The 20,329-nt window shown below is 37.9% G+C and overlaps 1 protein-coding gene across 1 annotated transcript in view; it reads left to right on the forward strand.

The window, feature by feature from the left end:
* The window catches only part of LRRN1 (leucine rich repeat neuronal 1), a 32,328-nt gene extending 23,687 nt beyond the window's left edge, over positions 1 to 8,641 (forward strand). The window contains exon 2 of the mRNA XM_063291604.1: positions 5,416 to 8,641. Within this exon, the coding sequence (XP_063147674.1) occupies positions 5,642 to 7,792 (2,151 nt within the window). The 5' untranslated portion in view covers positions 5,416 to 5,641 and the 3' untranslated portion in view covers positions 7,793 to 8,641. The remainder of the gene's footprint in view (positions 1 to 5,415) is intronic.
* The last annotated feature ends 11,688 nt before the right edge of the window (positions 8,642 to 20,329 follow it).

Raw genomic sequence — 20,329 nt, forward strand, 5'->3', positions numbered from 1 at the left:
TGCCGGAGACAACTGATCCTACAAGCCTGCAGCGTCTGCAGAAGAGTCCCTACTGAAGAGCAGCGCCTTTGCTGCGCTCCGAAGGGGACTTCTGCTGCCATCAAGGTCCCTTTGCTCACCAAGCCCAGCAGTCACCATCTTGCTTCCAGCCTTGACGCTCCATGATCTTCCAAGCAGCTTCTTCATGCCTTGAAACTCCAGCTCCACCTTGTGTTCTCACTCCCGTCCAACTGCGCTTCACGTGCTCAGCCGTGTTCAGGTACTTCACACCCATCTTGTTCTGGATCAGTGTTCCAGTCCAGTCTGGGGCTTCCAGTCAGGTCCAGTCTTGCTCCCAATTTCCAGCCTTGCTCCAAGTCTCCAGTCCAGAGAATCCAGTCTAGCCTGGGGCTTTCAGCTGAGTCCACCTTGTTCCAAGTTCCGAGCCTTGCTCCAAGTCTCCAGTCCAGAGAATCCCACCTAGTCCAGGGCTCTCAGCCGTGCCTAACCTTGTTCCAAGTTCAAGTCCCGCTTCCAAGCTCCAGTTGCCGTGTCCAGACCCAACCCAGTTCCAGATCGCCAATGATCCAGCATTAGAACAGCTCCAGCACACCGTTCCAGTTCGAGACCCGTTGCTTCCAGCACACTGCGTTCCAGTTGCATCCAGTCGACTTGTCCAGTGAGAGTCCTGTTTTGCTGCCTGTTGTGCCAGTCGGGCTTCTTGACTTGAGTCTTCATATTCAAGGACTTAATTATTGTAAATAGTTATTTAATAAAGAGTATTTTGATAATATCCTGCCTGGTTGCATAGTCTGCACAGGACAATAATTTGATGGGGCGGTGCTTTTTCAGACTTGGTTTGAAAACTGTTCCATTGCTTGGAAGGTGACAAACCTCTTTCTGAATCAGAGTAGAATTGCTAAATTCCTAATTCACCGGATGTAGTCTAGTTTTTAGGCAAAGTAGTGATAATAAACGCTGCAATGAGAAGGAGTCTTACATAGTATGCTTTCCGGTTTCCGGAAGCTAGACACCTTTTTCGTAGAGCTCATGTGCATGTTCAGCAGTTGACATGTATCTCCTTTTCTCAAGCATTTTAAAAACAATAATCCAGCACCCTAAAAAAAAACCAAATACTGTACTTTCACAAACATATTTGGTATAAGCAACTGATAATTGCTGTATTTACATGCCATTGCTGTAGGATCATCAGCAGAATAAGAAGAGACAGCATACTAATTATATGACCCACCAGATCGGCCAGAATAGTCATAGAAGTCTTGCTTTTAAAAATACGTTATTTTTCAAATAACATATTTTCAAATATGTTATTTAAGAATTTCACAAATGGTTCCTCCTCAAGACTTTTATTAGTCTTTGCAAACTGAGACCTCTTTTCAAATATTATCAGGGCAAAGGATGTTCTTCACAATTGCTTTATCTTTATTCTTAAGCGATATCCACTGTGCTTTGTATAATCTTCAAACACGTGGACAGCAATTTATTTCTCATTTGAGGTCCTAAAGATTTTTCAAGTCCATTGCCAGATCACCGCTGATATCACAGAAGTAAAGCAGTGTCAACTATATAACAACTGTTAAAAACAAAGAAATCAAATGTTGCCTGGATTTATTAAGGCACTTCCCAAAATTCTGAATAGTAGAGAAGTCTTCAGTTTTCTAGTTCAATCTGATTTTCATCAGCTGCTTGACACTACAGTATTTAATCCATTTTGCATTGTTGCCTGGCACTATTACTGATTCTGTGATTATATCCATTCATAAACATGCATTTTTATTTGTGCAGAATGTTTGCCTGCTGAAAATTGCAGATCTACTGTACTTTGTTCAGATAAGTTTTCATTGGATGCCCGTGGTGTATTTACTTCCTATGGTGTATTTCTAAAAGCTGATCTTTTTTCAGTAGAGCCATTGCTAAATTAGAATTGGCTATGTAAACTGACATCTTCATTTTAATTAGAAAATCCAGGAATAGTAGAGATTTTCTATGAAAAGCCAAAACTGAATTTTTAGAAGTAATCAGACTCCAATACGTTCAGGCTTCCCCCATAACAAGACTTTTTTTTAATAACTTTATTAAATTTTAAAATAGAAAGATAAAATCTAACAAGTACTAAATTAAGAAAGAAGATAAGAAAGAGAAAGGAATGAGAAAAGAAAAAGAAAACAAGTGCAGAAAGAGAAAGAAAGAAGCAGAGATACAAAAAGAATGACTTTTGACTTACTTCTACAATAGATATAAGTAAAACTTATGTTAAACTCTTACTCTAAAATTGCAACCTAACCTGCATTTTTTTTATTGTCTACTAATATTACTAATCATCAAATCCATAGATCATGATTTCATTTTTTTTCTGTTTCACGCAAAAAGTCCAAAAGGGGCTTCCAACTGGCATTAAAATCAGTCAATGTCTTTTCTCTAATCAAAGCTGTCAATTTTGCCATCTCAGCCAACTCCATCAACTTTACCATCCATCCTTCCATTGTAGGTAATATCCAGCCTTTCCACCTTTGAGCATATAAAGTCTTGCTGCAGTTATGTATAAAAACAAAGTTTCATGATATTTTTCGAATTGTTTATCCATCAGTCCCAAAGGAAGTGTCTCTGGTTTTGATTGTATATTAATCTTCAAAATTTTCTGAATTAATATATATACTTGAATCCAAATTTTTTTAGTTTTTTATATGTCCACCAAAGATGATAAAAAGTCCCTTCTTGTTCACATTTCTGACATACACAGTATTTGAAGTCTGTCTGTACATTTTCAACAATCTTTCTGGTGACAGATACTATCGATACATCATTTGATTAAAATTATCTTTAAGATTATAACTTAATGTAAATTTCAACCCTTTTATCCACATATTTCCCATTGTTCCTTTTGTGTATTATGTCCAAAATTTTTATCCCAATTTATCATACAATCTTTAACTTGTTCATCTTCTGTTTCAAATCTAAACAAAAGTTTATACATTTTAGCAACAAGATGTTCATCATTCGAAAATAACTCAGTTTCAAATTCAGTTTTATCATGTTCAAAACCAAAAGTCCTTTTATCAACTTTAAATCTTTCCAGTAATCGTACATGTGAAAACCATAGACATATACATCCTTCTAATATCAAATCTTCTCTTGATTTCATTTTAATGTCTCCCTGGGAAAATTCTAATATATCACCAGAAGTTAACCATCTCTGCTTGGTTGCCACTTCCCTTCTGTAATATGCTTCCTGCGGTAATAGCCATAAAGGTATTTTTGGACACAACCCAGATTTATATCTATTCCAAATGCTCAAAATGTCATAAATAGCTGTGCCATCCAAATCTCAAATCATGTCCTTCTAAGTCCAATAACCTTCTGTTTCTCAGCATTACCCATTCTTTCATCCACACTAAACAACAAGCTGCAAAGTACAGTTTCAATTCTGGTTAGGCTAAACCTCTTTCTTTAGCATCTTGCAACACCTTGTATTTAACTTTTTTTTTTTTTTTGGCCTTGCCACACAAATTTAGATACGTCCTTCTGCCATTGTTTAAATGGTACATCAGTAGTCAAAACCAGTACTGTCTGAAACAAAAATAACATTCTAGGTAAAACAGTCATCTTAATTACAAAAATTCTCCCCAACAATAACAATTGTAATTTTCCCCATCTTAGCATATCTTTTTTAATTTCATTCCATGTTTTGACATAATTATTTGGAAACAACATACAATTCATATTTGTCAAATTAACATCCAAATATTTACTTTTTTCTCAATCTTGAAACCTGTTTTGTTCATCAATTGTACAGTTAATGCCTAGCGGTAGGGTATATGGAAGTATTGCATAACATATTGCTAAACAACATTTTCCCTAACTAGGAATTAAATTTTCCTGGTTTAAGTTATATTTTTAAATGTTTAACTCATTTTTAACTTGTAAAGGATGAGGTAAAGACTGTTGAGTCAATCTTGACTCCTGGTAAGTACATGGACACAAATATACAGTTTTCTTACACGGTGGGATTAGTTTGACTTCCCAGTCTAGTCTGCAGCCCTGGGATTTCCTGATAGTCTGCCATCCACATATCAATATATTATCATATATTAAGCAGATAATTCCTGCTTACCTTGTTCAGTATCAGCCCAGGGCAGCTAAGTGCTGCTTGCCTAAAACAATGAATATTTATTTGGGGGAAAACTCCCAAAATATAATAGCACAATATGTGATATACAATTAATGGGATGTAAATATTAACAGGATTAATATTTATTTGGGTTATACTTGTAATGAGCATAATATACTAGTGAACCCAAAATGGTGCTGTTCTATGTTTTGAGTAAGGAACTAAACAACCTGTTATACTTTTTTACAATGGTTTTTCAGTAAAATGTGCTACCTGTATCTCTCTATGCTTTCAAAATGAATAACTATTGACTATCTAGTATTAACCTAGAACTTGCAATTGGTGAATCCAACCATGTGGATATGCTCCAGATATTACATCTGGCCACATAGTAAAAACATACTTACAATTTAATTTGAGGCTGCTCTAACTATCAATCAAGTGGTGCAAAAAACAGAAAACTTGGTAAAGTGGGACACCACTGTTACACGAGCTACATTGGGTACCAGTTTGCTTCCGGGTCCAATTCAAGGTGTTGGTTATCACCTTTAAAGCCCTACATGGCATGGGACCAGGGTATCTGAGGGACCGCCTCATCCCCATAATATCGACCTGCCCCACCTGGTCAGGCAGGGAGGGCATGCTACGAACCCCATCAGCAAAGGAATTTCATCTAGCGGGGTCCAGGAGGCGAGCTTTCTCTGCAGTGGCGCCTGCCCTTTGGAATATCTTGCCCCCGGAGTTGAGACGGGTTTCCTCGCTCTCGGACTTCTGGAAGAAACTGAAGACCTGGTTCTGCTGCCTTGCTTGGGAGGGGGAGAGCGATAGCTCCACCTGGGGATGGCTGGCGCCATAGCACCTCTTAGTGATTGTGTTCCATCTCCACTTGGATTTTACATTTGTTTTTATGTATATTTTAATGGTAATTTTTAGGTGGTTATGTTTTTACTATTATTTTATTGTAAACTGCCCAGAGTCCCCCATTGGGGGAGATGGGCAGTGATATAAATTTAATAAATAAATAATAAAGTACTCTATATTGCCAGAGGTTGTTTTTTTTAAAAAATAACTACTTTGGATTCTGATTTAAACTCTGCATTTTTAAAAATTCTATTTGAAAAAAACCATTTAATAGTCAATTCTGTACATTTGTAATGGTCAGACATTAAGGAGTTTCTAATCATTTAGTATTAATATTGTCTGCATGCAGAAAGATACTAGCATTTAAACTAAATAAACTATAAAGTGTAAAGAAAGATGTTAATGTTGAAATGTATGAACTGAAATTTATTTTTCTTTCTTTTCAGACATACTGCCTTATAGTGAGAGAAGTAACTTAAAGAGAATAGAAAAAGAAAGATCGGTGAAAAATAATTGGAATATTTACTATTCATAAAAGCATAAGAGAATCTTCTATACTTTGGATGCCCAAACATTTTAAACAAAAACTTTTGATTTCCTACACTGTCAGCCTATATTTGATCTGCTCTTGATATACAAGTGATTAATAAGGAGAACCTAGAACAAAACAATATGGCTCATATTAGTTTTGCTTTAAAGATTTGCCAGCTGGCACTGGGATTGCTCATAAATCCATTCCAAGCAACTTCCATACAAAATAATGAATGCCCACAATTGTGTGTCTGTGAAATAAGACCCTGGTTTACTCCCCAGTCAACCTACAGAGAAGCTCCAACAGTTGACTGCAATGATCTTCGTTTAACAAAAATCCCCAGTAACCTTTTCAGTGATACTCAAGTCCTTCTCTTACAAAGCAACAATATTGCCAGGACCACAGATGAACTCCAGCAACTCTTCAATTTAACAGAGTTGGATTTTTCACAAAATAATTTCACTAGTATAAAAGATGTGGGATTATTAAATCTTTCTCAGCTAACTACTTTACACTTGGAGGAAAATCAGATCACAGAGATGACAGATTATTGCTTACAAGACCTGTGCAATCTTCAGGAACTTTATATAAACCATAATCAAATCAGTACAATTTCTGCAAATGCATTCTCAGGCTTGAAGAATCTTCTAAGACTTCATCTTAATTCCAACAAATTAAAAGTTATTGACAGTCGTTGGTTTGATTCCACACCTAACTTGGAAATTTTGATGATTGGAGAAAATCCTGTGATTGGAATACTGGATATGAACTTCAAACCACTGTCAAATTTAAGAAGTCTAGTCCTGGCTGGGATGTACCTGACTGACATTCCTGGAAATGCTCTGGTAGGCTTGGATAGTCTTGAAAGTCTCTCATTTTATGACAACAGATTGGCTAAAGTTCCTCAGCTTGCACTTGAGAAAGTCCCAAATTTAAAATTTTTAGATCTTAACAAAAACCCAATTCATAAAATCCAAGAAGGAGATTTCAGAAACATGCTTCGGTTGAAAGAACTTGGAATCAACAATATGGGAGAGCTGGTGTCTGTTGATAGGTATGCACTAGACAATCTTCCTGAACTTACAAAGCTTGAAGCAACCAATAACCCAAAGTTATCTTACATACATCGTTTAGCATTTCGGAATGTTCCTGCTCTGGAAAGCTTGATGCTTAACAATAATGCCTTGAATGCAGTCTACCAAAAAACAGTAGAATCCCTTCCAAATTTGCGTGAGATTAGTATTCACAGTAATCCACTCAGGTGTGACTGTGTCATTCACTGGATCAACTCAAACAAGACTAATATTCGTTTCATGGAACCCCTGTCAATGTTTTGTGCTATGCCACCAGAACACAGAGGACAACAAGTAAAGGAGGTATTAATACAGGATTCCAGTGAACAGTGTCTTCCAATGATTTCACATGATACTTTCCCAAACCACTTGAATTTGGACATTGGCATGACTGTCTTCTTGGATTGTCGGGCTATGGCAGAACCTGAACCTGAGATTTATTGGGTTACTCCACTTGGGAATAAAATAACTGTGGAAACTCTTTCAGACAAATACAAGATTAGTAGTGAAGGCACATTGGAAATATCAAATATTCAGACTGAGGATTCAGGAAGATACACATGTGTAGCTCAAAACATAGAAGGTGCAGATACAAGGGTAGCTACTATAAGAGTGAATGGAACACTTCTTGATGGTACTCAGGTGCTGAAAATATATGTCAAGCAAGCAGAGTCTCATTCCATCCTAGTTTCTTGGAAAGCTAACTCTAATGTTATGACAACTAACTTAAAATGGTCATCTGCAACTATGAAGATCGATAACCCACACATTACATACACTGCAAGGGTCCCAGTTGATGTGCATGAATACAATCTCACCCATTTACAACCCTCCACAGATTATGAGGTCTGTCTCACAGTATCTAATATCCATCAGCAAACTCAGAAGTCTTGTGTAAATGTTACTACAAAAAATGCAGCATTTGCCCTTGATATTACTGACCAAGAGACAAGTACAGCCCTAGCTGCAGTCATGGGATCAATGTTTGCTGTTATTAGTCTTGCCTCTGTTTCTGTCTATGTTGCAAAAAGGTTTAAAAGGAAAAACTATCATCATTCATTGAAAAAATATATGCAAAAGACCTCTTCTATTCCCCTGAATGAACTCTATCCTCCACTTATTAATCTCTGGGAAGGTGACAGTGAAAAAGAAAAGGAAGGCTCTGCAGAAACCAAGCCAACTCAAGTGGACACATCCAGAAGCTATTATATGTGGTAACTCAGTTAATATTTTGCTTCTGGTAGTAAGGAGCACAAAGACTTTTTTGCTTTATTCTGCAAAAGTGACAAGTTTGAAGACTTTTGTATTTTCTGACTTTGCTAGTTTTGTGGCAGAGTGGTGAGGACAGGTGGATATTTCAATTTTTTTTAGTATAGCGTATCGCAATTGTTTTCACACAAAAATGGCAGCTTCACCTAGCTTCCAATTTTTTAGTTGTGCTTAAATTAACAAAGTTGATCTAACTATTAAAAAAACGAAAGGCTGGGATTGCCCTTTGATTTTCAAGTCGCATGATCCCCTTTCTTCTGAAGCCATCAACAGAAAGTACAGTGTCCTGCAAAATCTAACTATTCCAACTTGAAAATACATTAAACCAGCTTTGTCATAATCTGGTCTAAGGACTCTTTTTAACTTGAGATAAGATGACAAGATTTTGAACAATGTTAGTTGGCTGTACTGTAATGTTGTATCAACTGATTTGAATGTTTTTGACTATGAACAATTGATTTTTCTTTTTTAATAGTTGAAGAAACTTAGGTAAAGCTAACAAAACAATTAAAATATGTACACTTTTTTCAATGTAACAAACTAAATGTTAATTATCTTTTATTATATTTAGTAGAAACTTTAAACAATGTAGATTTTTTCTGTGTAATCCACCAACACCTGGCATAGAATGAAGATGAGAGTACAATAAATTATAGTTTTGTTGTTTGTTTTTTAGAAGAGTTGCAATAATGTATCTTTAAGTTGCATCACCAGCTTTATTGGGTGATTTATGTTTTGACATAAAATATATTCAATCTGATATAAAATGATACCTCTCTAAGGTCAAATTACATTCAATTTTTTTCTAAAAAAACTCTATTTTATAAAATATGAATTTATTCACACAGTTTATATATTAAAGCTAGAAATATTGATGAACGTGTCATCAGAAATATGTCTGTTGGAAAAAAGGTTTAGCTTTTATGTCAGCTGCATAACAGTTATGCTCACAGAAAGACTTTTCTTTTTTTTGCTTACTTTCTGAAACATATGAAGCATGCAATACACAGAAGAAGTTGCCATTGCCATTAAGGTAAGTTAAAAAGACAATTGGATCCAGCCATATTCTTCAGCACTGCAGTCTTAAATACATTTGTTAAGCAATATACCCCACTGATATCCACAGCACATGTGGCCCTCTCATTGTTCTTCAGGTTGCTTATGAATTAATTTTAAGGCATTGTACCCAGTAAGGATCTTAATGAACTTCCACATTTTTTTATTCCTACTTGGTGAGAACTGGCTATTTTTCTGCTTTGTGTTCTTTAGCCAGTTACCTATAAGTGGATCTGTCTACTTACTCTAGAAGTGCTACATTTGCTTGAGAGACTTTGATGAATCTTCAAAAAGATGAGCTTTTTGAAAGTCCAACCGCAGAGCATCTACTGTAACATGACTTTAACAACTATCTATATTGTTGCTAAAGTCCAATGAAATGACAGGAAGGATGCTCTAAGGATGTTCAGTCCAGGTTCTTTTGTGTGTTTGTGTGTATGTGTGCGTGTGCGTGTGCATATATATATATATATATATATATATATATATAATTAGTAGCTGCCCTTTCAGTTTTTAGGGGATTATGAAACAGCCATATAAATCATGGGCTTCTGATTTATTTTTGAGCCCCATAATCAAAGTTGCATTAGCTAAATTAGATGTTGAAAGTCTGTATCCATTCAGCTCTTGCTTAAACTCCTAACATTTTTACAGAGCTTCGGTGGCTGGACTTCTGGAAGATGTAGTTCAGCAACATCTGGAGTAGTGGTATGTGTGAAACAGAATTTGTGTCATTTCAAACCTGGAGCAAATCATGTTCTTGAAGATCTGCTAAATCATTTCAGATCAGCTGCAGCACAGCTGAAACAAAATCCAGAGCATTTTCCATCAGATTTTCCATGAAACAAAATGGAATAATTTTATGGGACATGTAGGGCATGGTTGGTGTGCTTTGCCCTTATTCCCCTCAGCAGGTCCCAGTGTGTGAAAAGTGTCTGCTTTCTCATTGTGTGCTGCACTCATTCATGTCAACTGGCCCCTACCTGCCTAGGTTCAGACCTATATGGGGAATAAAAGATGGACTTGTGCAACTGTGACAGGGAGTAAATGGAATAGGTGTCTACATGTCCTTTTATGGAACCAAAGAATAATGACCCTGTCTTCTGCAGAGGAAAAAGCATCTGGGTTCTTAGAACAAACTCCTACGGGGGACAGAAACAGATTATTTTGTGATTTGCTGATTCAACAGAAATATTTCCTGCACCATGTGGGTAAAAGTTTGAGTCGTTTTTGTGGCAGAAGCACCCTATGGTGCTGGTGTAGGGTGGCTTAGAGTGACTTTTTGGCAAAAAAAAAAAAAAAGTCAGCGGTAGGAGCACTGGTATTAGCCTTCTGCAATCTGATGTCCATTTGAGGATCTTCCTTTTGAGAAGATCATCTCCTTCCACTGTCGATTTTATGCTGTAGCTCAGCAATGACTGTAGTTATTGCCTTATGTATGTTGTGTTTCAGAATATTTTCCTTTTTAATCTTTCAACTTACCTATTTGCAAGGGTTTCCCTTGGGCCTCTGACCATGGATGATTATGTCGTTGTGATTCAGATCAAGTACAAGCAACTCAGCGAGTAGAGTTTGACTTTAACCTTCAGTATAATCCACCTTGCTGCATTTTTTACTTTAAATGAATGACAGTTACCTCCCACGGTGACATTCAAATTATTTTACACAGCATAACAAGCTAAGCAAGATTAGACCAAATGTTTCATTTTTTACACTTTTTGTTCTGAATGTTCTGAAGCCAATTAAAAGTCTAATTTTCCCCTTTGTAAAAATAAATGAACTTTGACATGTGGGTGTCAAAAATGGCAGTTGAATGCTGAACAGTAAGCGGAAGATTGAGTTATGCAGTATGATTACTGTGTGTTTAATACTGCTTTGAGAAATAATATAATGAGCTGCATAAAATAAAACATGCAAACATGTTTCAGAAAAATATTCAAATCTATTTCAGGAAATAGCTTTACTATACCAGCTCAAAGTTACAAATAGTAAGCAAAACTTTAGCTGATTTCTGACCCATCCCAAACAGTCAGCCAATGCAACTTTGATTCTACTTCCCATCCATGATTGGAGTAAACCATTTTGAGGGGAGGTCGTTCATGAATTTGGTCTTTGCTGCACACAACTAAGTGGTATCAAACATTGTAGACCATTTTAAGTTATTTCACATTATCCCTGTCACCACAAAGGAGTATGCCTACAGCATTTCAGTGTAATCAAGTGATTTCAATCCATATTGAATGAACCAATTGTTATCTCAGGATATCTGCCAAGTAGAGTAATTTAACAAAAATCCCTCTCTAATTCTGTTAACAATTACTTACCTAAACATGTGACACTCAAAGATGGGTGCAGGTCTCTGCACACACTGCAGACATGTTTAATAATGTGTCTATTTATCAACTGCCTAATCAAACAGGCAGTTTACAACATATACATTCCATAAAAACAAACTTTAGCATTTTCTCCACACAAATCCAAAATTTACCCACCACTGAATGCCCTGTGGTAGAGTTCTGTCATGACTGCCCTCTGAAATACTGTAAGAGATTCCATCTGAAGCTCTGGAGACAAGATGTTCTGTAGGAAACACTGCATGACAACCAACTTGCTGTCACCCACTCAGTGTTAATTGGGGCCACACACACCACACACACTGGGTGGGTTGGTTCTACCTAGGGCCAAACCCCAAAAAGCTTTATAGAGGGCTGCTTTGAATTATACTTGGCAATAAGAGTCAATGAGTAGGTGGCCCTAGAAATCTAAATTGACAGAAATTATACACCAGTGCCACACCCATACCACCAGTGTTATATGACAGTTTCATTGTTTCTAAATGGGTTATGTACCAATTGTGGCTTCTGGATACTTTTCAAAGGTAGGCCCATGAGTAGGTGATGAGGGTGTGGATGTGGGTAACTGTTGCCCAGTCATGATGTTCCAGGAAAGGCTGCAACTGGCATACCAGATGATGCTGAGCAAAGCCCCCCAGTCATGCCCTCTACCTGCCTATCTAGCAGTAGCCATGATTCTAAGAGGACTCCAAAGGTACAGATTTGCTCCATCAGAGGAAATACCTCTGCAACCAGAGTTACCACTGGAGTGGGTAAAGTACTAAATGGTCTCTGAACAAAAAAAATCTCAATTTCACAGGAGTTCAACTTGTTTGTTCCCATTGAGACCCTAACAGCCTCCTTCCCTCTGTGCACTTGCCTCATCCATGGGCCAAGCTGAATGGCAAAGTCTGCAAATGAATATGCATAGATCTCTGTGTTCGTCTTGTAACAATGACCATTACTAATTGGCCAGTCAGCTGTTCCCAGCAGTATCAATTCCATGGGATTTTATCTACCTATTAGCCCAGATATTGATGCTGGCTTGTTTGCTGCTACTTCCATTAACTTCCACTCCCTGCTGATTTAGTAGTTCTCTGAGCAACTAGGATGGAGACAAAGCTTTAGAGCACTGGACTTCATACCTCAGGTTCAGCAAACTGTCAGACAAACATTTGAACAGAAGAATCTATAACAATTTAGGACCATTTTGTTGTCCTCTAGATAACACAAGCAAAGTTATAGTAGTAAAGTCTTAGTCAAAGTAGAAAAATACATTATGTAATTCCAAAAAGTTTGTTTTGGTTTCTGCATGCTTTTCCATTGTTCCCACTGTTGTCTTTTATGCCTTTGATCTATGCTGAGAATACTCTTAAATATTTCTGTCCAGATATTTCTCTGCCTCCTTACTACCCTACGTAGTATTATACTTTGTGTATTTTATGTGACAGACTAATTTACAGAATTAATCCTGGGTCAACAGGTAGTAAAGTCCTGCCTATGCTACTATCCGTTGATTGTATGTAGCTAATGGGAAAATTGATTTTGTCACAAATATTGAATGTGCATTTTACAGGACAGGCAGTATGGCAAACTATGTTTTTAGCATCTCTTTCTAGGATGATTTTATTGCAAGTGTAGATTAACTTGAGCGATAGAGATATCTGAGAACATAACAGCGATCATCTAAATGTTCTCTGGGACTAAATGGGCATGTATTTACACATGATTTTTCCTGTTTTCCCTCTGGCCATTCATATTTTAGAAGTAAAATATTCCTGCTTCTTACATAGAATACTATGCAATTTCTTCGTGGATTAGTTCAATAAAAGCACCCTATGATATTATTATTATTTATTCTTCCACTTTCAAATTTCTCAAAACAAGAAGCATTAATTCACTAGGAATGTGTTGGGAAGTGTCTGTGGGTCATTTCCAATTTAGTTTACACCCAACATCTCTATCTCCAGATCAAAGCAAATAACCCCTCTTAGTTCAGCTAGCAAAAAATATAACTTCATATTTAGTTATTAAACATCAGCAAAACATCAAAAACTGTTAACTGGCAAAATGGGACACAAACCGGGCAAAAGCAGGGAGAGAGAATCGAGAGAATTGAACAACAAGCAAGAGATAAAAGGGTGGAAGAGTTAATAACAGGATTCTGTATCTATCTAACATCTGACAGAACTTCTATTACCGTGGGTAATTAGCACGGATGGTCTCAAAGGGAATGGCTTCTAGTTGTTCCAGTTTAACCCTTTTATCTACATCAGAACAGCAGCAGAAGTGAGAGAGAAGATAGGACACCAGGTCATCCCTCCTCTATTCTGCACGAAAAAGGGAACAAATTGGTGGACAGGAATGATGTTTCCAACAGGATGGAACCAGAAAGGTGCTCTGGGCAGATAAAATTGCCACACCTTGAATTATGCTTCTCTGTTCAATCAGTAATGTTGCTTGTAGTGGTCTTGCAACAACAATGCCGAGGATTAAAAGTAGAATACTCTGAAATTCATGTTTATCTCTGTCCTCAACAACAGATTATAATTTTACCTTTCTAAATAACAATTTCTGAAAGGCGGCAAGGTTTTATCATCTTTATAGTCTGATTTTTAGATCATAACTCACAGCGTTAACGTCTCCAGTATTTTAGCCTTTCATTTTACACTTTATTTCTGATCTGAAGTTTATTTTATTTATTTATTATTCCAATTTAATTACCGCCCATCTCCCCCAAAAGAGAGCAGCAGAAAGTTGAATGGATTTTCAGGCGCTTCAGTTCCAATTTGAGCTGTCCCCGAGGAAAACTGTAACTTTATTGAAAAACAATTCATTTCCTCCAACAGTAGAGAAAAGATAAAACAGAGTTCAGTTAGCACAGTCTTCGGTTGTTCTGCATCAAAATGGAAAAATACAACTCTTAGCCACAAGTTCATGTACCATAAACTTAAACAGTCAATTTGCTTGGAAAAACGAAAGTGATACATAAGATCTGATCTGTATTTATTCTCATTCTCTCTCTCTCTCTCTCTCACACACACACACACAAATAGATTTTATCCACCAGCACTTCACAGATAATGATAGAAAAGCAAGTTAAGCACTGTACCACAATTACTATTTATTTTTATTTATTATTTACAGACATCATATGTCACTGCATTTGTTACTGACTAAACAATTCCTGTACTCTGTTTTCATAAATAGGGGGAAAATACACAAATCGGGAACAATACAATAGTGCAAATCAAAATTTAATGCCAGAGATCAGTAAAATAACTCATATCAACCAATCCCTAGATTATGAGAGGGAGCGTTTCACAATGTTGCTGCCTCTAGAGCCTGCTGAAAAAGCTGGGGTTTAAGGGTCTTTCTAACTCTAGCGGAATGCAGGCTGTATGGATCTTCCTGTTCCAAGGGGGTGGGGGTGCAGCAAGAGAAAAGACCCCTCTCCAAGGCCCTTGCTGATATCGTTCCTTGAAGGGAGGGACCTGGAAGGAACTTCTCTGGGATCTATCAGATAGGCATAAAAATTGGGAGAAGATCCTGAAGATACTCAGATCCTGAGCCAATTTGCTGACAGCTTTTCTTTGTATGGTATTCCTGCTCCATGGAAGATTCTGTTCTGTCCTTGGAAGCCCTTGTGTCAATAAGTTGTCTACATCATTTAGCAAACAAACCACTTTTCAGGTTTACTTTCACAATGGATCTCATTAAGAGTTGGCTAATCATTTGCAGCTTTCAAAGAATGTTTGTGAATACAAAAACTATGCCATTTCACAAAAAAGAGACACCAAATTGTACACAATATCAATGGAAAATCATACAGTTGAGACATCCATCAATCGCTCTTGCTTTAAGCACCTTCCAACAGCAGAGGGCATTTTTCTTGCCCCATCCCTGGGCAGAAAGATCCCTGAAAAGCCAGGTGGGCCCACCCAACACAATTGGAGAATCATCTGGATGTTGAGCTAGAGCAGTGCTTCTCAACCTTGGCAGCTTGAAGATGTGTGGACTTCAACTCCCAGAATTCTGGCTGCGGAATTCTGGGAGTTGAAGTCCACACATCCTCAAGCTGCTAAGACTGAGAAACCCTGAGCTAGAGGCTTCTCAAACCTGAGCCAAAGGTTTGTTGATGTGCTTGTGTAAAGTAGTGGCATAATTTTCTTTAAATAATTGCATGACCTAATCCTGTATATCGAGAGGACTTAAAACTCATTGTATTGGGGTTTTTTTTAATGTAATTGCCACCAAGAGGAACAATCTTATTTCTCTCTCCTTTGACACCCTAGCAGCTACTTGTACACCAGATAGGAACCTGGATGAAATCTTACCTTCAGGTAAATGATTCTATATAAGAAGAAAACCAATAACCTAATAAGATTTCTGAGGCAGTAAAATTTACCAAGACTATCATGGGAGGAGCAAATATTTGGACTAAGAGAGGGCTAATTGATTGAGAGTGACTGCCTTCTAGCATGCCAAAAACATTGGATGTAATAGTTCAAAGGCAGTGAGTGTAGCAGTAGTAACTCTCATCCTGTTCTTTCAGAGCTCCCTTCGCCCAGGTCTGTTCTTCCTCTGTAGAGGAGTATGGAGATGGCCTTGAAGAAGGTATTCAATGGCTGTTAAACACCAGCTTCGCCGCGAAAGGAAACAAGGAGCGAGGAAGAAACTCAACAGTAATACAGAAATCAACAGTTGGGATTTATTTAACTAAAAGACAGAAGGAGAAGGAAAAGAAAGAATAGTTAAATGCAAATATGCTGTTAAGACGAGTCTCAGTTTTTTAAAAGGATAAGATGCTGAAATCAGATAATTTAGGCATCCACAAGTAAGCAATCTGAATCTTTCCAAGTTACTCCTTCCACTTACCACTGTATAGACCTCAGTGGTCTCATTCTCTGACCGTATGTAAAGCAGAATGCTACCATTCTGGCCTTAATATAAGGCTCAACCATGTTTATAAATGTGCTCATGAGCACATCTGCTCTTTATGAACTTGGCAGCACACAGTCTTATACATCTTGAATTCAGTGAATCTTGGCCCCAGTAGATGAGTATAATATTGGAGTTAATTATTTCATCATACAAATGCTTGGTCAACATATAAAAAACATGCTTCTAAGAGATCTCCTATATCCAATCCTTGGTGGATTTTTTTTTAAAGCTTCACAATAAATGAATGTCTTAGGTATGAGACTCCATTTCAGAAATATTTTTCTCCTTCATATTCTACTACAGTTATATCGGTTTCATTGATTGGGTTGTCAGAATGCCTTGAAGCCAGCCAAGAAAGAATGTGCATTTGAAATGGCATTTAAAAAGTGACTGATATGAATCAAAAGTTCTTATTCCATCAAGCCATTTTCACTGATTGAACTACCAAACTTTTTCAGTTGCCAGAGTTACTGTACATTTTTGAAGCAATTCTCTATGAATTTATTTCTTCTTTATTTATGTGTAAACAGTCCTTGGAGAAATAAGTATAGGGATACATACAAAGCATAAAAATTTCCACCCCCATTGCAGTGACCTTTGTATCGCCAACATAAAAATGTGATCCGCCTCATAATATAAAAATGTTATTACTTTAAAGGTCAATATGCCAGACATCTGGAGTCTGGTGAAAATTAAGCAAGTATGTAAGCATTTTGAATGTTCTATTTTAAATCAAGATAAACTTTTCTACCCTGGATTGGCTAAAACAGGGTTTCCCAACCAGGGTTCCATGGAACCCTAGGGTTCTGTGAGAGGTCACTAGGGGTTCCCTGGGAGATGACGATTTATTTAAAAAAATATTTCAAATTTGGGCAACTTCACATTAAAGAGGTAAGTTTCATTCTTTATTTTTAGTTTAAGAACACTCTTAATGCATATATACAGGCCTACCCATGAAACAAATACAATGATTTTGTAACTTCTGGCCTATATTTGAGCCTGAATGTGCAGGGGTTCCCCGAGGCCTGAAAAATATTTCAAGGGTTCCTCCAGGATCAAAAAGTTGAGAAAGGCTGGACTAAAACATTACAAAATGATTGCTGCCTGCTTCTGTCATCATGGGTCATGATTCTGCATGGAACTAGCTGTCACAAGGTGAAATTTCCAAAACAAATCAAGGTGGTTGTAGGACGTATTAGTGTCTGAGAAAACATCAAATGATATGTAGGTGAGACTGCTGTTCTCAGGAACAACTCACTCATAAAGCATTTGGCTTATCAAAATTTTATTTATTTGTTTATTAAATTTATATGACTCACTGCTGTGACTCTGGGCAGCTTACAAAGTTAAAAATCCCCCCTCCCAAAAAAAACCCTACACACCCAGTACAAAAACAACCCAAAAAATAACCACAGAAATCACTAAAAACATTAAAAAATAAGCCTGCTTAAAAGCTTATTTATTCATGCATGCATGCATGCATGCTGTTTTTTGGCCCTCATCCAATATATCACTACATTCATACAGTGGTTAAAAATATGCATGAACTCTTGTGATTCAAGTGTTATGGATGAATACAGCTGGATGTCATCAACACCCTGATGTCATGGTGCCCTTCAAATTCCTTATAGCCTGCAGTAGGCTCACATCTATATTAAATAGCAGTGGGGACAAAATAATATCCTGTGATCCACCACAATACAGTTGTCAAGGAAAAGAGATAACATCACTTTCTAGAACAGTTTCTAGACATAATATTTTAATAACAGTGAAAGAGTGTCCCCAATCCCTAACTTAAGACGTGTGGACTTCAACCCCCAGAAGTCTTGCTGGCTGGGGAATTCTGGGAGTTGAAGTCCACACATCTTCAAGTGGCCAAGGTTGAGAAACACTGCTGTAGACACAAGCCAGCATGTTGTGATCAACTATATCAATAGACTGAATCAAAATCAAATCTAGTTAGCATAATGAGGAAGCCCGATGCATAGACTGCAGTTTGAACTATTAGTAGCTCATTTCAGTTACATACAAGCTTTCACAAGAAAGCTAACCCCCCAAAGAATGACAGCAATTGTGTATTAGGTAAAGGTAAAGGTTTCCCTTGACGTAAAGTCCAGTCGAATCCGACTCTAGGGGGCGGTGCTCATCTCTGTTTCTAAGCCTTGGAGCCGGCATTGTCATAGGCACTTCCGGGTCATGTGGCCAGCATGACGACTCGGAATGCCGTTACCTTCCCGCCGAAGCGGTACCTATTGATCTACTCACATTTGCATGTTTTCGAACTGCTAGGTGAGCAGGAGCTGGGATTAACAACGGGAGCTCACCCCGCTGCGCAGTTTCGAACCGCCGACCTTCCGATCGACAGCTCAGCGGTTTAACCCGCAGTGCCACCGCATCCCATCTAATTGTGTATTAGATGGTGGCATATCTGATCAAACACAGTTGTATAAATTCACTATTAGTGAGAACAACACTTGGCCTTGGAGAAGACACCAAAGCCTTCTGACGCTATCCATTAGCTAAGCTCCACTGTGTCTAGAAAAGTCAGCTTTTACCGTAGTTAGACTGAAACACTAGCAATAAACAGTGCAGAAAGTAGATCCAGAAAGCTGTAAATTGGAGAATCTGTTTCCTATACAGCACAACATGGGAACAACTATCACAATGCATGAACTTTTTTCCAAAGCACTTTGAACAGAATTTGAACTTGATGATCTTAGACAGGCATAATTTCCAGCTGATTTCAATCACAGTGTCAAGGCAGCCATGTTTCTGTTATTTTCACATCCTACAACAGGCACCAAAAAGCAAATAATCTGCAAAGTAACCAATGTCACAGCCTAATGCACCAAAGCTGCACTCTAATGCATACCTGTTTTTTGATGTCCTGTAGCTCCTAAGGCATAGGATTGCAAGGAATCATTGCAAGGAAATCCATAAAAAAATGAATCTGCATATGAGTGGAGATGCTTTCCAGATGGATTTTGTTGGAATTTACACAGTTTAAGACTACCTGGGGGCAAATAAAGTCTGCTCAAATTGCAATGTCTTCTTGCATTCCTTTAAAGGAGTTCTAACCAGTCTATTAATACAGACTTTTGAAGATAACTGATAAAAAATAATACTCTGACATGGAAAGAGAAAATGATACCATATGCTACAAATTCAAGAATGAGGATTGGGGGAAAAAACGGTCCTCAGAATGTGTCCTCATTACAGTATAGTTGCCTATTGGAGATTACAGCTAAATGTATGACTGTCATACATTTAGCTGATTTTATAAATGAACTTTCTTCAGCAAAGGATCGTTACCTTGTCGTGGTGCTGGAGCTTGAGCACCTCAATGATGCCATGAGCTAAACCGCGAAGGGCCACCCAAGACGGGAAGGTCATGACAGAGAGGTCAGACTAAATGCGATCCCTGGGGAAGGTAATGGCAACCCACCCCGGTATTCTTGCCATGAAAACTAAATGGATCAGTACAACCAGAGATATGTCGGTATACCATCGGAAGATGAGACCCCCAGGTCAGAAGATGGTCAAAATGCTACTGGGGAGGAACAGAGGATGAGTTCAACTAGCCCCAGATGTGATGACGCAGCTAGCTCAAAGCCGAATGGACGGTTAGCGTCCGACGGTGCTGGTGGTGAACGGCGAATCCGATGTTCTAAGGATCAACACACCACTGGAACCTGGAATGTAAGATCTATGAGCCAGGGCAAACTGGAAGTGGTTATTGGTGAGATGTCAAGATTAAAGATAGACATTTTTGGCATCAGCGAACTGAAATGGACTGGAATGGGCCACTTCACATCAAATGACCACCAGATCTACTACTGTGGACAAGAGGACCACAGAAGAAATGGAGTAGCCTTCATAATTAATAGTAAAGTGGCTAAAGCAGTGCTTGGATACAATCCAAAAAATGATAGAATGATCTCAATTCGAATGGAGGGTAAGCCATCTAACATCACAGTGATCCAAATATACGCCCCAACCACAGATGCTGAAGAAGCTGAAGTAGAGCAGTTCTATGAGGATCTGCAGCACCTACTGGACAACACGCCTAAAAGAGATGTTATTTGCATCACGGGAGACTGGAATGCTAAGGTGGGCAGTCAAATGACACCTGGAATTACAGGTAAGCATGGCC

This window comes from Candoia aspera, chromosome 2, assembly GCF_035149785.1.
Source record: "Candoia aspera isolate rCanAsp1 chromosome 2, rCanAsp1.hap2, whole genome shotgun sequence".
Lineage (NCBI taxonomy): Eukaryota > Metazoa > Chordata > Lepidosauria > Squamata > Boidae > Candoia > Candoia aspera.